Below are 25,636 nucleotides of genomic sequence, written 5' to 3' on the forward strand. Positions count from 1 at the left end.
TTTGGTGAGTGTCGTGTGCAAAACGTGAATTGGGGAATGCACTGTATACAGTGTACAGTATGTCGACTGACGTAATGTCCGGCAAGACATCTCGCCTACAGTAGTCAGAAGGTTGATATGTCATTGAAAACATTACAACTATTCTGTTTGTGATATTGTAAAAGTATTCCTTTATACTACTATGCTGGTATGAGGTTTGGAAGGAGAATTGTAAGTGTTACTTCTTTTATCTGCAGATGACCTGTTAACTTGTTATTTTTTGTTAGCTCTGCTTGTGAGTAATTGTGAACTAAATAATCCACCAGCATCTTATGAGTAAATACTATACACTATACAAATGTCCATACTGAAGCTTTGAGGTGTAATATGTTAATATTTTTATGTTTCTTGGGAACCGACAGTGTTGTCTTGTTCAGACATTGTACACAAACTTGTAATGGATAGTTTGTTTTGTTTAACGACACCACTAGAGCACATTGATTAATTAATCTTCGGCTATTGGATGTCAAACATTTGGTCATTCCTACTCGTGGTCAGAGGAAACCCGGTACATTTTTTCATTAGCAGCAAGGGATCTTTTATATACACTTCCCCACAGACAGGAAAGCACATACGATGGCCTTTGACTGTAATGGATAGAGGGTCATGGTCAAGTTGTGTGACAGACAAGTCGTAATGCATTGGTGTATTTTTCTGATTTCATTTCAGAGCAAGTCTCTGATCGGTGACACCAGCCTGCTGTTCTCACCTCCGTCTATAATCAAGGACACGCTGGCAGACGAGGAGATGGGAGACCTGTTGTCCAAGTCATCCAGTAATTTGGTGAGTCCTACACACACAGTCAGTGTTCACAAATGTTTGAGAAAGTCACTACAGCCCTCACAGAAGCTTTGGCTAGTACCGTATGTATTATAGTAAGACAGGTGATAATTTACACCAGCCCTCACAGAAGCTTTGGCTAGTACCGTATGTATTATAGTAACACAGGTGATAATTTACACCAGCCCTCACAGAAGCTTTGGCTAGTACCGTATGTATTATAGTAACACAGGTGATAATTTACACCAGCCCTCACAGAAGCTTTGGCTAGTACCGTATGTATTATAGTAACACAGGTGATAATTTACACCAGCCCTCACAGAAGCTTTGGCTAGTACCGTATGTATTATAGTAACACAGGTGATAATTTACACCAGCCCTCAGAGAAGCTTTGGCTAGTACCGTATGTATTATAGTAACACAGCAGCCCTCACAGAAGCTTTGGCTAGTACCGTATATATTATAGTAATACAGGTGATAATTTACACCAGCCCTCACAGAAGCTTTGGCTAGTACCGTATGTATTATAGTAATACAGGTGATAATTTACACCAGCCCTCACAGAAGCTTTGGCTAGTACCGTATGTATTATAGTAATACAGGTGATAATTTACACCAGCCCTCACAGAAGCTTTGGCTAGTACCGTATGTATTATAGTAATACAGGTGATAATTTACACCAGCCCTCACAGAAGCTTTGGCTAGTACCGTATGTATTATAGTAATACAGGTGATAATTTACACCAGCCCTCACAGAAGCTTTGGCTAGTACCGTATGTATTATAGTAATACAGGTGATAATTTACACCAGCCCTCACAGAAGCTTTGACTAGTACCGTATGTATTATAGTAATACAGGTGATAATTTACACCAGCCCTCACAGAAGCTTTGACTAGTACCGTATGTATTATAGTAATACAGTTGATAATTTCCACCAGCCCTCACAGAAGCTTTGGCTAGTACCGTATATATTATAGTAATACAGGTGATAATTTCCACCAGCCCTCACAGAAGCTTTGACTAGTACCGTATGTATTATAGTAATACAGTTGATAATTTCCACTAGCCCTCACAGAAACTTTGGCTAGTACCATATGTATTAAAGTAATAGTTGATAATTTCCACTAGCCCAGACCAAGAATTCAGTAGCCGGGATGAAGGGAAGGAAGGAAGGAAATATCTTATTTAACGACACACTCAACACATTTCATTTATGGTAATATGGTGTCGGTTGGGATGGAGGAATTTGTTGAACCCTGACAAAGTAGATCATTTGTGATGAGATTCATATCTGGGCCCGTGTTTATAAAACTTTAAGAGTCCAGACTCTATTTCAAATGATGTCACACACATGCAATTTGTATGGCATTGTCATGACATTAGTGTGTCTATTAGTGACTATTAAGAGTTGCCGATGCCATATAATGGTAAATGAAATGTGTTGAGTACATTGTTAAATAAAACATTTCCTATTGAGTCTTGAGTGTAGACTTTAAAAGTTTTTATAAGCACCAGGCCTGGTTGCTTTTCTTTCACTGATCAAGATTTTAGGTAAAGTTGAACTTGATCAGTTAAAAAAAAAAAAAAAAATTCTTTAATGTTACCCTAAAATAAATATTGTTGGTGTGAGGTGTATTTTTTCAAGTGCGAAATGCCATTTAGGCTACTTGTTTTGTGTATCATAAGGCAGTAACTCAGAAAGATTGGAAGTTTGTATATCATCAGTATTTACTTGTTTTGTGTATCATAAGGCAGTAACTCAGAAAGATTGGAAGTTTGTATATCATCAGTATTTACTTGTACATGTTTATCACCAGAGTTCATGACCACTCTTAAATGAGATGATTTTAAATAGCTGTTGCAATTTTCTAGTAGACGTTACAATTTCGAAAATTATTTCATTGTAACCAAAGTATAAGCAAATGTTCAACATAACCTTCCATGAACATACAGCCCGGGTATATGCACCATTATTTTCTTGTAAAGGGTCAAATAGTTTGATTTTTATTTTGTTTTATTTTTATTCAGGTTAAACCAAAAAGAACAAGTATGAAGAGAATTAGATTCGAGACACCACCGAAAGTCAAATGCCTGGTTTGTATTGATTTTCTTCATCCATTGTTGTTATGAGCTGAAATAAAGTTTATATAATATACTGAAGGCCAAAAGAAACTTTACCATAGATTTAAATCACTCTGGTGTAAAAACAACAAAAGATAGTCGCATGAGGTAAAATATATTGACTAGATCAATATGTCAACATTAACATAACTAAAAATGAGTGTCATTCAGCATCTGATAATGACGTCACATTTTCCCAAAGCGAGGTGGTGTACACAAATCGAGCTTTCAACTTCATGGACGACATGCAAAGCATACAGACAATCACTCAAGTCCAATAAAAAGTCACATTAATAGCGAGTGTGACCACCCCTTGCCCAAATACAAGCAATAATTCTCCGACGCATAGAAAAAATCAGTCGTCTGATGAGGTCACGTGGGACACGTTGCCATTCTTCTTGAAGGGCCTGGATCAGTTCCTGTTGGTTGGCTGGAGGGTGTGGTCGTTGTCGAACACGGTGATCCAAAACATCCCAGAGGTGTTCTATGGGGGACATGTCTGGGGAGCGTGCAGGCCACGGCAATACATTTACGTTGTTGGCTCTAAGGAAGTTCTGTACGATTCTGGCTGTATGAGGTCTGGCGTTGTCTTGCTGAAAAATGACACCACGTGGCTGCCGTTGGAGAAATGGTATTGCAGTTAGACGAAGAATGTCATCCCTGTAACATTGAGCTGTCAAGTTTCCGTGAACGATGACCAATGGTGTCCTTTCCTGTGCACAGATACCTCCCCACACCATGACACTCCCTCCACCATATGGCACGACCTCCTGAACGCAAGAAGCCGCCACTCGTTCTCCCCTACGGCGGTACACACGCTGTCTTCCATCAACTCTGAACAAACAGAACCGGCTTTCATCAGTGGAAAGAACCCGCAGCCAATCACGTCGCTGCCAACGTCGTACAGTCCTAGCCCATGTCAATCTGAAACGACGATGTTGTGGTGTCAGTAAGTGTCCTCTATATGGTCTGTAAGCCCTTATTCCATAAGTCCTGAGTCACCTGGCCACTGTCTGTCTACAAACCCTGTGACCTAAGGCATTCATTGCTGATGACATCACTGTCAGGAAGCGATTTCGTAGATGCAAGGTATGCAAGTACCGGTCATCACGGGGCGAAGTCACCCTGGGTCTGCCTGTTCTTGGCCTGTCTGATGTCTGCCCTGTTTGCCTGTAGCGTTGCATCAAGTTTGTAACAGTAACACGGGAACAACCGAAGGTTCCGGCGATGTGGGCATGAGTGGCTTCCATCAGTATCATACCCAGGGCTCTATCGCGTTGTTCTGGTGTCAGTTGTGGCATTCCTATAGTAGTTTTTTTATCTGTGTGGATGTCTGACATGCCGTCTAAACCGTTTTTATACCCTTATTGCACATGCAATTGCTGTTGTTCATAGTGCACAAGTTTTTCACTTTTCTGTGTGTTCCACCCAAAACGTCCAGTGGGCGGGTATAATTTTCTGCATACATTATTGTTGTGTTTGGGCTATGTGTTTTGGATTGAGTTACTTTTTGAAAACAATTCATTTTTCTTAAATTCCAAATTGAAAATGGTAAAGTTTCTTTTTTCCTTCAGTATATATCCTTATTATGTTGCTAATGGTTCTCACGAGCGCCTACATCACCATATATAACTTCAGTCATATTGTATACATTCAGAAGATGCACACAGGACACATTTTTATTGCAAAGACAATGAGAAAAAGGCTGATTAAACAGTTGTCATAATTATATGTTTTTGATGACATTGACAGAATTTAAAGAAACATTTCTAATAAGTATACTCTAATTGCCAACATTATTATAAATAATCTGCTCAACGTTTACAGTCCTGTCAAGTAGTTCCATTGGAAATAATGCCTTCACAATTCATCTTGTCATGATCAATTTATGTTATGCTTGCATGGTCGGGAAAAAACAAAAAAACTATGTTGAATGTTTGGGGTATTTATTTTACACCTCCCCCCCAAAAAAAACTCAACAACAACAAAAAAACAGAAAAACACCAACAAAACAACCCCCAACCCCCAACCCCCCCAATCTTATTGAAATCCAGTTTGCAGTCAAACAGAAAATCATAATATTATAATAATTATTATTTATTTATTAAATGTTTTTCAATTTCAGCTCAATGAAAACTTTGAACGTGTGGCCTGTGGTCTGACTGAAGATCAAGTTGCAATGACCGAACTCGCTAAGCGCTATGTGGCAGTTGTAAAACCAAGAACCCTTGTGCTCTGATCTCCTGCACTCACTCACACCATCGTGTTGCAGCTAGAAACATACCTCAAGTCCTTGGAATTCATCAAATCATTGAAAGTCAATGTAACCGTTTCCACGGTCTCAGTGCTATCTTCATTTAACCATTTCAAAAAACCGTGGTCATGTCATTTTGAGATTGTTGAGTTTCTATCTGGAACTTGGATTAGACAGACGCCCATCTATGAAATAACAAACATAAATGCTTTGTCGGTATAAAAGTCTAATCAGATAGCAGGTAATGTGTTTCCTGTTGACGGCTGTTTATATTATTGTGTAGTCATTTTACACAGGTTGGAAACCGTTTTTCTGGCTGTAAAGCCTGATGTTGTTTGTGAACATTGTGAATAATTTATTGCGCCCATTTTGTTTTGGTAGGATATATAATAAAGCTGTGATAGTTTGTATATGACAAAAACATTTGTCTTTATTTCTGTAGATAAAAAAAATATTTTGGAAAGATCAGAAAGCTTTATTACTAGAAGTGTATTCACACGTCTTAAAAAGCTTAAACTCTTTGCAAATGTATCTACTAGACTTGTTACTTAAATTTTATTTATAAGGTTTTTTTGTTTTTAATTTTCCACATCCTCCCAACACAATTGTGTCTTGTAGTTGTGTTAGCAGTGATATTATACGAGTGCTGACTGCCGATCAAGCATTTTCATGTTTATGTACATAGATTTTATTACATGTTGCCAGACACATTACTGTGATGGTAATTTTATCATAGATTGTATGTCAACAGTGTCTAAGATTTGTTGACATGTTTTTGTGGGTGACCAAAATTTGCTTTAAAACTAGAAAAATGTGTTCTATGTGGCTGACCAGTTCATGTTCAAACATTGACCTGCAGAAACTTGAATAAAATATATAATACTTACATATAATACTTAATATTTGCTAATGAGCACAGTGTTTTTCCTAGCTTGTTTTAGCATGGTGTGGCACCATGCCTCCATAGTCCAGTGCCATCTTGCCTTAATCAATGCCATGCTGTTCTGAGATTAAACAAGCCTTTTTCAATAATTAACTCTAAATCTGCCTATGTCTTTATAAAAAACTCTGAAAAAGTATTATTAAGTAATAAAATGTACCTCTTGTATATTTTGCCATTCATGTATTAGCAAAAAAAAAATTAATGAAAAAAAAGTGCCCTAAAAATTGTAAAAATGCCCCCAAAGTCTACCATGCCTTGCCATATTTCTAGGGAAAACGGCAGCACATTTTTTAGCAAGCATTTTGACCACTTTCAAAAATCAATTTCGGCGAAGAATACATTAAGAAACCAGGACACCACTTTTAAACCATTGATCACAACAGCAACCTTGTGTAGCCATGAAATTGAGATCGCAATTTGCAATTTCTTCATGTGTGTTAAATTTCATTTTTATTTATTGAGCAGAATAATTCTTCTGTTGCTCGGTAGAATAAAAAGGCCGTAGTAGTGTGTTCTTGACTTGGACAATAGTTTGTTGTCTTTCTACTCATTGTTTCTTACATACAGCTGTTAGCTGCTGTAGTGCCTTTCAGTGTGCATATTTCTTGGCTTAAACTGTTGAAAATAACCCAAGTTTCTTTGAAGATATCTGACAAGTTGACATGAAAACTGAAATATATTTGCAATTTTTTTTGTGTTTTTTTAAAACTCTTTTGTCAATTTCATATGAAAATTTGACATGTTACCATTTATTGTATATAGAGAGAAAACCCCCAAAAGTCATGACTGACCGACCGACCGACTGACTGACCATATTTTTATTACATTATCTCAAATTGTAGATGAGATAGAAATTCACAACAGGAATTTGTCCAGTGTTTAGTCGCACAGATACCAGTAAAGTGTTTTGACAACATAGTGACATTATTAGTGTTTAATTGTGATGTATTCTTCATGGTTAATTTGCTTGTAGGCAACCACTGTGTAATTAAGGAAGCTACAAATTAATCTGGAAATACTACAGCATTCAAATATAGGAAAATAACAAAATATTTGATAATATAATTTATTTTACTGTCGCTGTTTGTACTGACAAAATATGATGAAGGAATAAAGCAAAGTGGTGATACATTAGTAGCAAAATATTACCAGTCAGCTGACCGCCCTTGTTTAGTTTATATTTTCATTTACATTTTTTTAATTCATAGTTTGAAAGCATAAGGAATGAAAAGATTTGTGTCATGGTAAACACAATAAACTTTTCATATTTATTTATGAATTAGAATTTAACCAGCTGACATCTGGTATTTTGTGAGATGTTATGCTGTGTTAAAGGCTCGCTGGGCTTGATTCATCATATCAAATCTTGGGAAGAAACATTGTTTCTCCACTCGTTTCATTGCAGGATACAAAATGTTTGTTTTTTAAAACGCAACAAAAACAATAACTGGTTAATTATGTGGGATATGGGGAACTTTTGCACACTTGACTCAAATCCTTACAGTTCCCCATTCTTACCTTCATCATTAAATACCACATCCTATTATTAGGTATATATGTGCAGGCCTCAAATGTTTTTTTTTTTTTATTATTATTATTATTTTTTTTTTAATGTAAATATTGCAGATAGCTTAGACAGCTCCAATTTAAAATCATTGAATTTATTTTATTTTTTCGCTGATAAAATGTGTTGTAAAACATTTATTAACATTTTAATTTCTATTCTATCTTCTGTCCTGCTTTTTTGAAAAACTCAACAAATAAAATTGGAGTTGCATCAGATTTCATTACATTGCAAGGGAAATAACGTTATTTTCCAATGTCTAGAAAAACTCAGGGTTAGTTACTGGTTACTAAATGTATTATCTATGACAATGTGCATTATATATCGTTTATACCAGTCCAATAGCCTTGCACAAGCATTCCTTTAACTAAAAGAAATTATATAGGTTATCCTTACATTAATTGTGCAAAATAAAAAATAAAAATTCGAGTCATGACATATTTCAAATCACAAGTATGTATTGTTTTTGCTAGATTTTGAAATTATTTGACTAATTATAAGGTTGACTTAAAAGTTAATATATTAATGACTAAAGACAGTTGTTTCTGGATGTTGTTTGGCTATTGGTTATTGGCTAGAGTTTATGTGATTATACTGTGGCATATATATCTAATTACACAGTTTTCGAAAATAAATGTTTATATGAAGCACACAATATTGGTTTTATCACCTCGACCAGGAAGATATGAATTTTTTCCAAATTGATAAATTATTTTGGTATTTAAGAAAACCACAAAAGTTCATAAAATCTATTGTGGTATAAGTAATTTTTGTGTTTCTGTTGTTATATTGGCACATTAAGTATTGGTTTTTGCATGGTGCATTGTGCTAAATTTAGCATGTCATTGTTTTCATGTGGGTTTTTTTTAAATGTTCCTAGTCTGTTGTGAGAAATCATTTATAAAAGTAATTTGTTTTGTTATGTACATTTGGGTATTTAATTATTTAGCTGCTAGTTTTAATGTAATTTTGTGCATGCATGTTTTTGTAGTATTAGTATTTCAGATAATAAAATACAACCCACTTTCTAGTGGAGATTGTTTGTATATTATATTAAAAAAATCTCAGTGTGTTCAGTATAAAAAATATATGAAGACCGCTATGAGTATAAGTATACATTTTGCTCTGTTCATAACATATTTTTGTTTTGATCGGCTGTAAAACCTCATATTGGCATTATTAATGATGAAGCATTTTGGGCCAACTTGTTTTTGAATAAAATTTGTTTCTTGTAACCTAACTGGCTCATGAAACTGGACTGACTCTGTCTTTTTTTTTTTGGGGGGGGGGGGGGGGGGGGGGAGGAGGAGGGATCACAATATCGTGTCCTTTTTTTCTTTTTGTTCATTCATAATAATTTTTTTATACCTTAGACAAAATAGATAATTGGGTGATGTCTGGGTTGGGGAGGTGGCAGATGCCTCACTGCCAGTTTCTTTTTTAGTTTAAAAATAACCATTTGTATCTAGCTGGAAAAGACCCTATATTCCCTCTCTCTCTCTCTCTCTCTCTCTCCCCCCCCCCCCCCCCCCCCTGCTGCTGCTGCCCATTAGTTATTGTAATCTCAGTACACATGTTGGTTATGGTAAAGCAACTAAATACCTTGTTATCAAACACTTATCTATATAGTTAGTTGGGCTGTAGCGGACTTACACTTTAAAAGAAATGGCTCCCTATTTGTACATTTTCAGATGTATTGTTTTTGTTTTTTTTATCATCTGTTGTGTGTGTATCTTTTTGGTAAAATGCTGCATCAAAGATAAATTCCTATAAAATTGTTAGAATACTTTTATATTTTGCTATATTTTTTTTCCACATGGATTTAGAGCCCATTTCACAACACCATGATTATTAATAACCTAAAATATTATTGGTGTAGTCAGGATTTTATATTGGGGGTGGGGGGGGGGGAACAGATCGATGTGTAATGCTCTGTTGATTTTTAATTATAATAGTAAATCACAATCCTACCATTGTAGGCATTGGTTTTAATACAATATGACCTCTTGTATGATTATTAACTACAAAACATTGAACATGTATTTATCTCATTTGTGCTTCATGAAAATACAATAAAAATGAAAATCTTTATCAATGCATTTTGTGTTGAACTTCTATATTGTGAGAATATTGTACATACTCCAATGCAAAAATGGTAGTCAGGTATTCCATTGGTAAAATATGACAACTCCCATTTAATCAGACTACTGAGTTTTCTACCATTAAACTGTTTCCAGCACACAATGCCTTTGTAATAACATGGATGTGGGACGTTACCTAGTGATAAGCGCGGTCGGTCTAGGATCGATCCCCATCACTGGACTTGTTGGAATATTTCTTTTTCCAGCCAGTGCACCAAGACTGGTATATCAAAAGTCGTGGATGGTGTTTATAAAATATCACTTACTACTAATGAAAAAATGTATCTGGTTTTGTCTTTAAGACTACACGGCAAAATTACTAAAATACTTAATATTCATTGGCCGATGATGAATACTTCATCATGTGCTCTAGTTGTGTTGTTAAACAAACAATTTAACTTTTTTGTAATGACTAAAAATACATTTTCTTTATGAGGGGCGGGACGTAGCCCACTGGTAAAGCGCTCGCTTGATGCGCGGTCAGTGTGGAATCGATCCCCGCCGATGGGCCCATTGGGCTATTTCTCGTTCCAGCCAGTGCACCACGACTGGTATATCAAAGGCCGTGGTATGTGCTACACTGACTGACTGTGGGATGGTGCATATAAAAGATTCCTTGCTGCTAATCGAAAATATTAGCCCATGAAGTAGCGACAGCGGGTTTCCTCTCAACATCTGTGTGATCTTTAACCATATATCCGACGCCATATAACCGTAAATAAAATGTGTTGAGTGCGTCGTTAAATAAACATTTCCTTACTCAAAAGCTAGACAACGGGAGTGTGCTCATTTGGTTGTCTGAATCTCTGCCTTCCAAGGAAATGGTACACATAAAATTCGAAAAAAGAAAGGGGAACAAAAATCGCATCATAGAATGATGCTAATATAGCGGTCTCTCCCTCTTTCCCTCATTTGTAAGTAAATTTAATTTGCATTTATAATCTGTTAATGCCTTGTACGAAGCCGACCTTGTAATTCGTGACACTGAATAAATGTGGACAGACGGAGTTTACAAAAAACTGACCGTGTGGTGCTGTTGAGAAACAAGAACAGAATAACAAGTCTAATTACATGTAAATGTTTTTAATGCAAACATTGCCATACCAGGTAAATATTTTGGGCGTTATCAGAGGAGTCTGGTGATAAATTCTAAAACTGAATATCTTTATCTAGGTATCTAGTTACTGTATAGAAGCTATAAAACATTTAGATGGGTGTGGACAAGTATCATTTCTGTTCATGTTCGCATCCTGCTCCATGTACAAACGCCAATACACCATTGCACCATTAATCCAGTCAATTTGACATGACAACGGTCATACCGAGGATAAAAAACTACGGTATGTAGATTAATAGTTTCTGGTACTCGTCCTTTTGTAGATGGTTTTTCTGACACTCGTCTCAAGAAAATCAGTCCTTGGAGCGAGCTTTAGTATATAACACATAATTATGATGTTCAAACTACAATTACTATTTTCAGTTTTTACTGTTCAATAAAAAGTCACAGTGCTGTCACATAAAGATCTCGTGTCACGTTCATCTTGGCAACTGGCAGCGGGACGTAGCCCAGTGGTAAAGCGCTCGTTCGATGCGCGATCGGTCTGGGATCGATCGCCGTCGGTAGGCTCATGGGCCACTACTGGTATATCAAAGGCCGTGGTATGTACTACCCTGTCTGTGGGATAAAATAAAAAATCCCTTGCTGCTAATCGAAAGATTAGCCCATGAAGTGGTCACAGCGGGCTTCCTCTCTCAATATCTCTAAGGTTCTTAACCATATAACCGTAAATAAAATGTGTTGAGTAGCCAGTGCGTCGTTAAACAAAACATTTCTTTCTTTCTTGACAACTGAAAAACGCTCGTTTTGTGTGTATTTTGGCGCTTTACGGATATCCGTAACCACATCAGAAACGGGGAGCGTCTAAAGCCGGCTACGATTACGTTTTCCCCACCAGAAACGAGGTAAATTGTTCTCAGACGTTAGCGTTGGTTGTTGCTCGACGTAGGTCCGTTGTCGCATACGTGGTGGTTACGGCAGTGCGAGCATACTATGTGCCATATATATACATAGATTCCGTATATAAATCCACAACAGTATTTACATAAAAAATAAAAACATAAGAAGATTACTGGGGGAACATCTGACACATTGTGTTCCAAAGAAACATTTGTTATAGGGAACAGGGAAACTCTTTTTACGTGCCCCTATCCACAGAGGTTCAGGCACGCCCACCACGGATTTAGCCTCTGACTTCGCCAGTGACTAACTCCGGAGCAGGAGGGGGGGGGGGGGGGGGGTAAGTTTGAGGTGGGCGGAATTTGGAATAAAGCCATTTAGTAAGGTCGACGCGAGCGCGGACCAAATAGCAGAAACTTCGTAAACTTGAAGTACACCGAGTGGGAGCCGTGCTCTGATTGGCTGAATTTCGATTCCTCGGTGAAGCCTGTATTTTACCTAAGTCTACAAAGAGTAACTGCATCCAAAACATGTCCGGACTCTAAAATTTAACCAAAAGTAGTTAAGACTGCTCAGCCAAAAGGTTTTTAAGGTGATTTTGAGCAAATGAACGGGCGCCAAAATAAAATGCGTTAGACTACTTATAAAAAAATAAACATAAGAATTTAGAACTGCTTCCAAAACGTTTAAAGTCTAACTAGCCCAATAAAAGAGGTTAGTACTCACGGAGGAAAGGTTGACTAGGGGGAGGAGAGCCAAACCCTGGTGTCCAGATGGGGGATCAGCTGGTGTATATCCGGCTTCGCTAGCAGTCTAGTGATCACAGGATACTGTTTGTGGAACACCTTCTTCATCAGGCGATGAATCGAAATGTTGTCCATTTCTGCAAACAGTAGAGCCTGGCTGTAGCGGTTGTCCAGATGATGGGTGATACTCACAGCTGACCGCCCATCCTTGAAGGTCACCGGGTGCATCTCGAATTCACCGTCGGTGTTCGGGATGTCCTCAAAGTTACGGCAACGGGGCACTGCCAAGAGGTGCTTGGTGTCCAGGACATCAATGACGGCGCACTTTGAGAAGCGGCGATCCAGTTTCCCGTGCAGAGTCCAGGAGTCCATGGATTCACCGGACTCTGCACCTTCTGGTGGTGGCGGAGGTTGTTTTGGTGGAGTTCTTATGATGGGAACGGTGGTCGCCACCTCTGCCTTGCGTTTTCCAACAGCTCCTTGGCGGTCCGGGATAGCCATTGGTGACACCGGTAGAATTGGTGACACGTCAATGCTATCCAGAGTATGACGTGGCGAAGTGCTGGGTCGAGTCTGAGTCCTAGTGACACTAGCCTCGTGAACTCGGGCCGCCTCCGGAGCGGGAGCTGGGCCGGTCGAGACTGGCTTCCCTTCCTTCTTTCCGGTGGAAACTACAGGAAACGGCGAAGCAGAAGGAGCCGCTGCCGGTGGTTTAGCCACCGGGGTTGGCCCCTCCTGAACCGTTCCTGGCGGGTTTCTCCTCTTCTTCCTCGTCCTCCTCTTCTTGGTTGGAACCGGGTCGCCGTACACCAAGGTCACGGTTGCCCGTGACCCGGTGTACGCGACGCGGTACTCCAACAACACTCCATATGTTGTTATGAGTCCCCCCAGGTGGGGGGGGGGGGGGGTGTAACTCCAGAGAGCATGGACACACGTCTTGCTTCATCTTAAACAAATTTGGAATGCAAAAATCGACATTTGTTATATCCCACAGTCTGGTAGTTGATACATTATATAAACTGTTATGATAGTGTCTACAGATTATAGTTGATACACTGTTGTAATCCGTTTGAGTAAGGGAACCAATGAATTGGCATGAATGTAACTCTGTAATGAACTTAAAATTCATAGACAAATCTATTGTTACTTTTTAAACCCATACCAACTTTGAAAAATAAATAATTGGAAAAACAATTATAGTGTAAATAAATAAAGTTTCTTATAAATTACCATCAAACTGCATAGATTAAATCTCATTGTATGTTTCAGGTATGAACAAAAAATGGTTTTGTTTAACGACACCACTGAAACACATTGATTATTAATCATCTGCTATTGGATGTCAAACATATGGTAATTTTGACATATAGTTTTAGAGAGGAAACTCGCTACATTTTTCGGGGGGGGGGGGGGGGGGGGGGGGGGGGGGAGTGGTACAGCGCTCGCTCGATACGTGGTCGGTCTATTTCTCGTTTCCTTCCTTCCTTCATCACGTACTCGGTCCGTGATATACTCGCATGGTAAAACCGTGTGACTAAAAGCAGAAAACCATTTGTTTTTGGTACTGATCAAAATACCTTTATTTGTAAAAACGGTTTGCGTTTGTATTTTGAACATTCTACAGAAAAAAAAGTTGATTTGGTGGAAACTTGTTTGCATTTGTATTTTGCACTTGCTACAGAAAAAACAAAGTGTTGATTTGCGAGTTTTGTGAATAAAATCAGCTCCAAAAGTGCACGTCTAGTTGACAATAAAACCACTGTCGTAACACGAGAGGAGTACCGTCTCCTAAAGTGACGTCCCGCCGGGCTGTTACACAGGAACTGTCAACCGTGAAAAAAACATATACTTAACGTTAAAACCATTAACCAAATACTAACGAACCACAATGAAAAAGCCTCAACAGTCACGCACAATTCAACAAATTAACTCTTTGTACTCCGGACAACCGTGCGAGCACCAAATGTTGATTACATACAGTATTACCTTACCCGTTTCAGAAGTATTACACATATCTAGTGTTCTTGTTTTAAAACAGGTAGAAGAATGGCCTGTTGTTTTTCACCCGTAGGTTCCATGGATACCGCGTCGAGGCGAGTCATGATATTTTTAGTCAAGAGTTTTTGAACTCATTTTGTGCTGTTGAGTCTTTCTTCCTTTTTTTCCCATTACTGACTTAATCTTTATTTGTTCACGTATTGTCAGTGTAAACGTATACCTGCCTTACGTCGTATGTTTTTGTCGTGTCGGAAGACTTGGTTTTATGTTGAAGACGGTATAAGGTGTCATCTGGAGACACCGGTGAAGATAACACATGTATTGTGGTGTACACCTTAGTGACATGGTTTTTTCATTACTTGTATCTCTGGGCAAAGAGTTCACCAACTGAAATCCGCTATAGCGGTCGTAGATGGACGATGAACTTTGATTATATACATTTATAGGATTCTGATACTCAACAATTGTATCTGACGGACTATATATATAGGATTCTGATACTGGATAATTTCGTCTAACGGACTATATACATAGGATTCTGATACTGAAAAGCTGTGTTTGACAAGCTAACTGATATACTGACACTGAAAAATTGTGCCCGACGAACTATATATAGTATTCTGATACTGGAAAATGTCTTCTGACGGACTATATATAGTATTCTGATACTGGAAAATGTCTTCTGACGAACTATATATAGTATTCTGATACTGGAAAATGTCTTCTGACGGACTATATATATGAATCTGATACTGAATAGTTGTGTTTGACAAGCTAAATGATACTGAATCTGACAACGTGTACCGGACAAACTACATGATTCTGATACAGAAACACTGTGTCTGACAAACTTTTGTGATTCTAATACTAAAACATTGTGTCAAACGGACTATATTTTTGATAATATTATTGACAAAAATTGCCTCATACGGACTATATTTATGATTCTGATACTGAAAAATTGTGTCTGTAAATAGACGACAGATCTGAACAATATTTATGATTCTAATACTTGAAATGGTTTCATCTTGCTAAGTAGATCGAGTTTTCACCACAGAGACAGAGACATGGGATCTCAAGACAGAGATAGAGGGCTCCGCCCGCATCTGACGAAATTGAAGACCGACCATGGACTGAGGTTAGCACACCGACAGCCTTCGTTGATAAGGAGTGTTACGGTAAGATATAATCATTCATTTAACCACTGATAACTAACCCACTGTCCTGGACAGGCAGTGCAGATAGATGATATGTGTGCCCAGGACAGCATGCCTGAACCTTACTTGGATATAAAAACAAAAATAAGTATAAAGAAAAAGAAAGAAAGAAACAAACAAACAAACAAGATATAATCAAATGATGATATAGTTACGGTCAGGGGCGAATTTAATAAGTATTATTTGATTATCGGGGATGTGTGTGTGTGTGTGTTGTGTGTGTGTGTGTTGTGTGTATTGTGTGTTGTGTGTGTGTGCGTGTATTATGTATGTGTGTGCTGTGTGTATTGTGTGTGTTGTGTGTGTATTGTGTGTTGTGTTGTGTGTGTGTGTTGTGTGTGTGTGTGTGTGCGCGCGCGTGTATGTGTGTATTGTGTGTGTTGTATGTGTGTGCGTGCGCGTGCGTGTGTGTCTGTGTGTGTGTGTGTGTGTAATATATATTCAGACATGAGTGTGTCTACACTGCTAAGTCAGGACCAACAAAATGACAAACACGAGTACGCCCGTCGACTTAACATTGATTAATATATTAAATGTCTTACGCCATCTTTTGATCCCGATAGACATTTTTTCTTGTAGTTGTAGATCTATAAAATACTACACACGACGTATTCGTATCAGTAATCGCCTGTTTTGGAGAAGGAAGAATATCAAAGCTTAGCTTATACATGAACATGTGTTAATGCCAGCTATAAACACGAATGCATATACAGTGTTTAACTAAACTTATTGTATTGTACATTTTGCTTCATAAACACGAGCAATAAATTAAATTTCAGTTTATAGGGACCATAAGTAGGTCATTGTTTGAAGCTCCCATAGGCAAGTTGTTTTAAGTTTCCATAAGCCAGCAATACTAGACTGTTGAATAAGGAATTGAATAGCTTTAAAACCACAGTCTGGACACTTCGACATATTACGGATTACCCGGAATGAAACATGAGCTGCCGAGATGACCCGAATGCATGGACACAATATACCGCGTTGTTATTCATTGTTTACACAACTCTGCAAATAAATATTAGGCTTTGTCATGTAGTTTAGTTCATATATAGGTAGCATTCCAATTCGTGTGTACAATGCTTGACAGCAAAAACATGTTGTGCATATATGTAGTTATTTTCTTATCCTTCCCCAGCCCATGTTCAGTTTCACACAGATAACCATTGTGTATTAAAAAAGAATTCATGCTAATTTAACACTTCATATCAGAGCAGCCTATCAGTATATCTGCATTGTTTAATGGAATGGCAAGTCATGAATATTAAGGTTACCATGGTTGCAGTCACTGTGTACTTCCCAACACCCTCATAACCGAATCATCGTCTGCCCTAATAAAGGTGATCTAACCCACGGCACTAACTAACGACCGTCGGGAGTAGCACGTAGGGGAGTGTATTAGGCGAGTTGAATGAATATTTAACGATACCCCTGCATGAAAAATACCTGAGCTATTGGGTGTCAAACAAAGGTAAGTATTTGAATGAATGTTAAATATGATCTAACCCACGGCACTAACTAACGATCGCCGATAGTAGGGGAGTATTTTAGGTGGAATGAATTAATGTTTAACGACACCATGCATAAAATACTTCAGCTATTAGGTATCAAACAAAGGTAAATATTTGAATGAATATTGTTTAGAAGTTAGTACATGGGCCAAGAGTAACTACCTAACTATCTCCAAAGTTGTCAGCAAACGATGATCATGAAAAGTGGCAAATGTGTGGCACAGATAGCCACAAGGGACAAGCACCCGCTACAGTCAAAGAAACAAGGACTGGGAAATGGAAGTGGACAGAAAAATATGTTGAAAGATACAAGATGCTAGCTGCTAAAAGTTAAACAAGAGCACATTGATTTATTAATCATCGGCTGTTGGGGATGTCAAACATTGGGTAATTTTGACATAAAGTCTTAAAAAGGAAACCCGCTATATTTTTCCATTAGTAGAAAGGGTACGTTTATATGCACCATCCAACACACACAAGCTATCACATGCCACGGTCTTTGATATACCAGTCGTGGTGCACTGGCTAGAACCAGACATAGCCCAATGAGCCCACCGACCGGGATCGACCCTACCACCGGGCTACGTCCGCCCTTGCTAGCTGCTAAAACAAGAAGGAACGAGGTGGAATTCAATGGAGAGAAAGTAAAGTGGTCAGTTCAAAATAAATTAAAAAACAACAGTTGCTCCTTCCCAGTGCCCCTTCCACCATAAATGTCTCCACCACCGTGATAGTATGTATTGTCCAACACATGTTCCCCTCCTTTCATTTTTGTGCTTATATCCTGTTAAGGTTCATATACGTTGTTACGGGCACACTGTTCAGTTTTCTTATATCCTGTTAAGGTTCATATACGTTGTTACGGGCACACTGTTCAGTTTTCTTATATCCTGTTAAGGTTCATATACGTTGTTACGGGCACACTGTTCAGTTTTCTTATATCCTGTTAAGGTTCATATACGTTGTTACGGGCACACTGTTCAGTTTTCTTAGCTCTCTGTGCTGGACAGTGGTTAATAATAGTAGTGGCCTTGATCCGTTATTAGAAATGATGGCCAGTCCATGGCCACAGATCTCAAGTATTTTCGTATGTGTACGTAATGCGTAATGCTTAGTGCGTGGTGAGTAAACAACAGTTTATATAGAAATCAATTGAAGCGCTTCCATATGCACGCAATGCGCGATGCGTGTTGCGTAATGCGCAATACGTTAATTCCCGAACTCCTCGGTGACGTTCCAATACGCATCACGCATTACGCATCACGTACACATGGGTGTTTGACATGTACACGTACAAATGTTTGACATCCAATAGCCGATGATTTATAAATAAATGTGCTCTAGTGGTGTCGTTAAAACCCCCAAATTTTAACTTTATTAACATTATCTGACCAGTATATTGTTTATGCACCTTTGTCGTTCAGCTCTTTTTCGCAGGATATTAGTTTAACCAAACACAACCACTAAACCTGGCTTTTAACACTAAAAATATTACATTTGCTTCAGCTGATATTACCGCAAAGAAATCTTCAGTATTAACAAGTTACATATGTTTGCACACTACATACTCTCCCCTATCAACGTCAGTCTCATAATTGCCACTACAAAGCTGTCTGCCATAAAACAATCTCTCAAACAGCAGACTACTTGTGCGGACCTATTTTTGGATACGTGAAGATAAAGTTCTGTGATCGTAGGCCATCTATCTGCCTTAAGGTAGAAGGCAGCACTAAACCAAATAACGTCCGGCTGGGTGAAAGTTCGAGGTGCATCCATCTTTTGATACAGCAGTTAATACCACAAGTCCTGTGATTTGTAATAAATGTGTGTGTTGGTTGTAAAATAATAGTTTCATTTGGGTTAAAAAAGTTTGCATTTGTATATCATCTAGTACAACTGTGTCAAGTAACCTTGTGCTTGAAATATGTATGGGATACCTGTAAAAAGTACTCAAATTTGGTGCGGAACTAGGTTAGGCATAGAAGCTACCCGTTATCTCTGAAATGGGCAGTTTGACACCCCCCCCCCCCCCCAATTTTGTCTGATTCGCTTTAAGGAAGAGGATTGGTAATATTTATATCCGCGTTTTATGTCGACTGATACACTGCAGGTAGGAGTTTAGCCACATATGTTACTATTGTCGTCTATGTATGTATGTATGTTAACACAGGCATGTCACAGATACGGGTATACTTATCATCAATATAAACATGTAGAGGGGCGACACAGTGTAAAAAATAGTGGTACGGCTCGAGGTTGCCAGACTCTCCTTTCCAATTCTCCAGTGAAGGCCATTTTCACAGATACAACCATGCCGTACCTCTATGAAAAGTGTGCGCCGCCCCTGATGTATGAGTGTTCGCCAATTCTTAGGGAAGGGTTAGTGATTGTATTATTATTATTTTTTTTTTTTTTTTTGGGGGGGGGGGGGGGGTCAAAGCCCGTGGTATGTGCTTTCTTGTCTGTGGAAAAGTGCATATAAAAGATTCCTTGCTGCTAGTGGAAAAATGTAAAGGGTTTCCTCTTATGACTACGAGTTAGAATTACCAAATGTTTGACATCCAATAGCCGATGATGAATTAATCAATGTGCTCTAGTGGTGTCGTTAAACAAAACAACCTTTAGCTTCCTTTGGGGAGACCTGTTTACTACAGATACATGTATGAATATCTTTAAATCATAAACTCGCCAAATAGCACGTCCTCCTTTCCAACCTCCCGTTTAACAGTACCCATGTGTATTAGAGCAATTTATATCTAATACATGAGCATTGACCTTCTTGTTTTTTAACCGGCAAACTAATTAATATTGTGAATGCATGCACTATAATTTGAATAACATCAAGTTACAGACGTGTCACATTACGGACGTATGTTACAGACATGTCACAGAAGTGTCATGTTACAGACTGTCCAAATATCTATTGACGGAGTGATTTTATTACAGTACATTGTCCCAAACTAAATTATAATAATCCAGGATGGATCGAATACACAAAATATAAATAGATTGTATTCAGGTTTTTGCTTCTTTTTGAATTATAAATCAAATTAGCTTAACAAAGGCTAGTAGTTTTTTTCTCATTTGATGTCGACCCGCATGTTTACGCATGTCTAAGTTGTAATACCACTGTGGAAGAGTTAGTGGATTTTGACACGTGATGTTTGTGAATATAGAGAATAACTAGTCAATAACGTAGGATGTCTAGTATAGGCTTTATCCTGTGAACGTAAGAATGGGAAATTCCGCGACGCTTGTCGAGCGAAATTTCCCATTCGGCCTGAACAGGATAAAGCCTATACTAGACATCCTACGTCATTAACTAGTTATTATTTATATCCTGCAGTCCATAAAAATTAAGTTATTATTGCTGTTATTCCAGCTACATTGTAGAGGTCAAATGAGCGATTTTGTAATGTAGCTATGCACAGTCTGCTAAACTACGTTTATGACTTTGTTTTAATCGGTTATCATAACTGGGCAATAGAAACAGTGGTTGCAGAATAAATGAACTTATTTTCAATTAAACAAAATTATATATCCCGACACACACTCACGCACGCACACACACACACACACACACACACACACACACACACACACACACACACACAGAGACAGACAGAGAGAGAGAGACAGACAGAGAGAGAGAGAGAGACAGACAGAGAGAGAGAGACACACACAGAGAGAGACACACACACACATACACACACAGAGACAGACAGAGAGAGAGACACACAGAGAGAGAGACACACACAGAGAGAGAGAGAGAGAGAGAGAGAGAGAGAGAGAGAGAGAGAGAGAGAAGCATGGATTGCACACAATATAGGATTCGTCACGAATATTTCATAATATGGAAAATATCAACCGAATCTAGGGTGGACGTAGCTCAGTGGTACAGCGCTCGCTCGATGCGCGGTCGGTCTGGGATCGATCCCCGTTCGTGGGCCCAGTGGGCTATTTCTCGTCACAGCCAGTGCACCACGACTGGTATGTCAAAAGCCGTGGTATGTGTTATCCTGTCTGTGGGATGGTACATACAAAACATCCCTTGCTGCTAATCGGAAAGAGTAGCCAATGAAGTGGCGACAGCGGGTTTCCTCTCTCAATATCTGTGTGGTCCGTAACCATATGACTGACGCCATATAACCGTAATTAAAATGTGTTGAGTCCGTCGTTAAATAAAACATGTCTTTCTTCCGTGCATTTTACGTATAAGATCCGACTTCTAGGAGCACGGGGCTATTTCAGCCAATCGATAATGTATCGGTGACGAATATACATCCATCAATAAAGAATGCCCGTTTTCTTTCAAGTATTTTTCTTTTTGTTGGTTGTTTTCTTTTTTGTTCAGCTCAGCAATCATTTGAATGTTAGGTTAGATCATGTTATAAAGGCAGGGCCAACTCTCATACTAACGCTGCAACCACAAATCTCCAGTTTTACGGTTATATGGCGTCGGACATATGGTGAAGGACCACACAGATATTGAGGGAGGAAACCCACTGTCGCCATTTCATGGGTTACTCATTTCGACTAGCAGCAAGGGATATTTTATATGCACCATCCCATAGACAGGATAGCACATACCACGGCGTTTGATGTACCAGTCGTGGTGCACTAGCTGGAACAAGAAACAGCCCAATGAGCCAACCGACGGGGATCGATCCCAAACCGACCGCGCATCAAGCGAGCGCCTTACCACTAGGCTACGTCTCGCCGCACCACTGTGAGATACAGTAGGCTAACTGACGTCGATATATTGCTACGTCTCGCCGCACCACTGTGAGATACAGTAGGCTAACTGACGTCGATATATTGCTACGTCTCGCCGCACCACTGTGAGATACAGTAGGCTAACTGACATCGATATATTGCTACGTCTCGCCGCACCACTGTGAGATACAGTAGGCTAACTGACATCGATATATTGCTACGTCTCGCCGCACCACTGTGAGATACAGTAGGCTAACTGACATCGATATATTGCTACGTCTCGCCGCACCACTGTGAGATACAGTAGGCTAACTGACATCGATATATTGGAACAGTTTTGGACTAGACAAACACGTAACACAATTATACCAAACACCCCATTCCCCCAAAAATTACAAATTAAACAGCCCCAAACACCCGAAAAAAAGGACTCAACCAGCAACCCCCTGAAAGAAATAAACAACAACCAAAAACAACCTCTCACAAATATACCCAACAATAATAATTAAAAAAACCCAACAACATAAAAAATAACTTCAACCAAAAAAAATGAGCCTCCAAACCCCCCAAATAAACAAAAAATCCCAACCCAACCAAAGACACCACTTACATTCTTTCGACGAAACCTGATAACGGTTTAAATTATGTGCAATTTTTTGCTAAACAAACATTGTCTTCTTTTGTCACCTGTCTAACAAAAGTAAACATGGAACGTGGAAGAATGTAGTGCTATGAAATCACGCGGGGTTGCACATTGTTTTTTCCGTTCATAACTTAACATGAACCGAAATATAATTGCGGACATTTCTCAAATGTAGTCTGCCATTCGAAGTGTTTAGAATTCCAACAACAGTTTTGCTCAGACGCCGTACGCTATATAGGTAACGTGAATACATATGTACACAGAATCCAGGAGGTCATAAAATACAAAACTACTTCATTCAGAAACAACGTTGTATGGTCTAGCATTTTTGCCGCGGTAATGCTCGCGCCATTGTAAGCTTCCCGCGTCGCGCAAAAAGCCGCTAACAACACAGATACACCTTTTGTCGATGGCAATAACATATCTATTTCTGATTTCTAATTTATAACACGTACCGCTCGTTTGCGACCACTGCGAGAAACCAGTGACAGGAGTATGACACTAAAGAGGATAAATTGCATGCACAAATTATACCAGTAACCATTTGACGTTTGACAAGAGTTGTCTGCATGTCTTCCATTGGCTTTTTTCTTCTTCTGAATTGTTTGTCGCAGCAACGACGGAGCAGATCTCAGTCATCACGTTTTGTTTCATATGTATTAAGTTGGTTGCGACAATTTATAGTGGTCACCCGGTTGGGAATTTCAAGGACACAGTAGTGTTTATTCATCCACACCGTAACACCAAACAATAAGGAGAAGCGATTACGAAACAACATGTTTTTGTTTAATGTAATTACTTCAAGTTTCAACTAGTGGCCATCAGGTGCAAATTTGTTTAAGAAAAGGGACCATTCTGTGAAACCAACGCTATGGAAATGGACACTTTTCCCGATTTTATTAAAGATCGATCCCGATCAAGGATAGTTGGTTATATTCCAATTAAGGAACCGATCGGTGGCAATCAGGTATGTACAGAGAGACTCGCTTGGAAACACGTTTATGTAGTCAGCCTTAAGCATAATTGTCTAACTCATCTGCATAATTGTCTAACTCATCTTTATAGCTTTTGACACCAATGGGGATAAAAAAAAAACCCACTTGATTTTTATAGGAACAGAAATTAATTATTTAAAGATTATCAAAACAAAAAACAATAACAGTATTGTTCTTCTTATTCTAGTTCAAATAATTTTTAAAGAAATAATTTCTGTTGGTATAAACGTCAGCTCTGTCCACTGGTCTCAAAAGCTTTAAAAACGAGATATGCTAAAAGGCTGACGATGTGTATATCTTATGGTAATATTTCACAGCTGTCGTAAAATATATTATTATTATTATTACTATCGTGCTAATGCTTATATTAAATGTATTAAGTCTCCATTTCCGTTATTTTTTCCTTATTTTCTTTACATTTTCTGTCTTTCTTCTATCTTTCTTTCATTCATTTTTATTTTATCTTTCTGTTTTTTCCCTCCATTAACAGTATATAATCAACTTTTGGGATTCTAGTTTTCGGAACTGTGAGTAATAATACACGGTCTTCCGTTCGTTGGTCCGTTTATCTCTCCCTTTCCAATCCTAGTATCCTACCCTCCTGTGTCCATCTCCGTGGACCCACCTCTACCTCTACCTAAAACACGTCCTGTTTATACCGTGTATACAGAAGGAGCGCTATTTCTGTATCAATCGATTGACATTCCATACTCCGCGACACGTGTCGATCAAAGACCCGGATATGTGATATTTCTCTCATCAGGTGTAAGTAATAGTTTTTTCTTCTCATAGCAACCTGGTGTTGATGAGTGTGTTACCCATATGTTGACGATTAGCTTTACTGCTCAACGACGGCGCTTTAAAAGCGATCCCGGAAGTGACGACGATACCTATTTGTTATGTCGAGCGAATCTTGGGAACATTTTAGGGGTGGTCTTTTTATGCCGGATGTGGCTTAGTGGTAGAGCGCTTGCCAAAGGTGCAAAAGGTCGCAGGATCGATCGCCGCCAGTCGGCTCGGTTTTTCTCCCATTCCAACCAGTACCCCATGACAGTTAAATTTTGTTTTGTTTAACTATAATATTATATCAAAATTACCAAATGTTTGACATCCAACAGCCTATAATTAATAAATCAGTGTGCTCTAGTGGTGTCGTTAAACCTAATCATAACAGGAATTAGCTGTGAATATTACTCATGCAAGCTTATTTTGAGGTGTATTAATTTAGGAGAAAATTGGATCTTCAATACCCAAAATTAATGGGCACATACGTTTTTCGATTGTTTGATTTTAAAAAATCGTTTGTTGTTGTTTCAGCTGCGGGAATTTATTATTATTATTATTATTATTATTAAAAAAAAAAAAATGGTGTGTGGGGGGTTGCACACTTTGTCCCATGGAGTTATGTACGCACTCCTAGATGCTCTGCTGTAGAATTGTAACAGATAAATAATGTTCCCAATACTGGAATAATTATAGAATATTAAAATAGCTTCCATTTCGTATCATGTTTATGTCCCGAGTGAAATAATTTTCAATTGCGACGAGCTTTAGCGAGTGACAATGAAAAATATTTTACGAGCGACATAAACATCATTTAAAATGGTAGCGAGTTTATTATCATATTTATTACCCATAATCAATCTTAATTTATATCGCTCAACTCGTTTGGTGCGCCAATCTGACGTCGAAGTATTACGTCTCATTTGGCGTTCCAGTGGGGCATATCATTTTGATATGTACCAAGATATTTTTAACCATATGGGTTATAACACATGTTGTCTAACTGTCCGTCCCGCGCCGTTTGTACCGAAAGTCAGTTTATATTGCTAAATTAAATTAAATCGAATGGAATAGCATGATCAAAAGGACTGGCAGACATACGGACGGACGGATGAATGAATAGTTAAGTAAAATCCTAATACAACTAGACCACCTCCCCAAATGGCACACACTGAACAGCCCCTGTAACTGATTCGCCCTAAGTTTCCAGTGATGTCTCCACGTCAA

General features: G+C 38.6%; 1 protein-coding gene across 2 annotated transcripts in view; it reads left to right on the forward strand.

Annotated features, from left to right (window-relative positions):
- LOC121380805 (myb-related protein B-like) overlaps positions 1-9,791 on the forward strand; it is a 31,395-nt gene extending 21,604 nt beyond the window's left edge. For both annotated transcript variants that reach the window (XM_041509782.1, XM_041509784.1), the window contains exons 16-18: positions 709-822; positions 2,849-2,914; positions 5,067-9,791. In XM_041509782.1, the coding sequence (XP_041365716.1) occupies positions 709-822; positions 2,849-2,914; positions 5,067-5,180 (294 nt within the window). In that variant the 3' untranslated portion in view covers positions 5,181-9,791. The remainder of the gene's footprint in view (positions 1-708; positions 823-2,848; positions 2,915-5,066) is intronic.
- Positions 9,792-25,636: the final 15,845 nt, after the last annotated feature.

The sequence above is a fragment of the Gigantopelta aegis genome, chromosome 9 (assembly GCF_016097555.1).
Source record: "Gigantopelta aegis isolate Gae_Host chromosome 9, Gae_host_genome, whole genome shotgun sequence".
NCBI classification, from domain to species: Eukaryota; Metazoa; Mollusca; class Gastropoda; order Neomphalida; family Peltospiridae; genus Gigantopelta; species Gigantopelta aegis.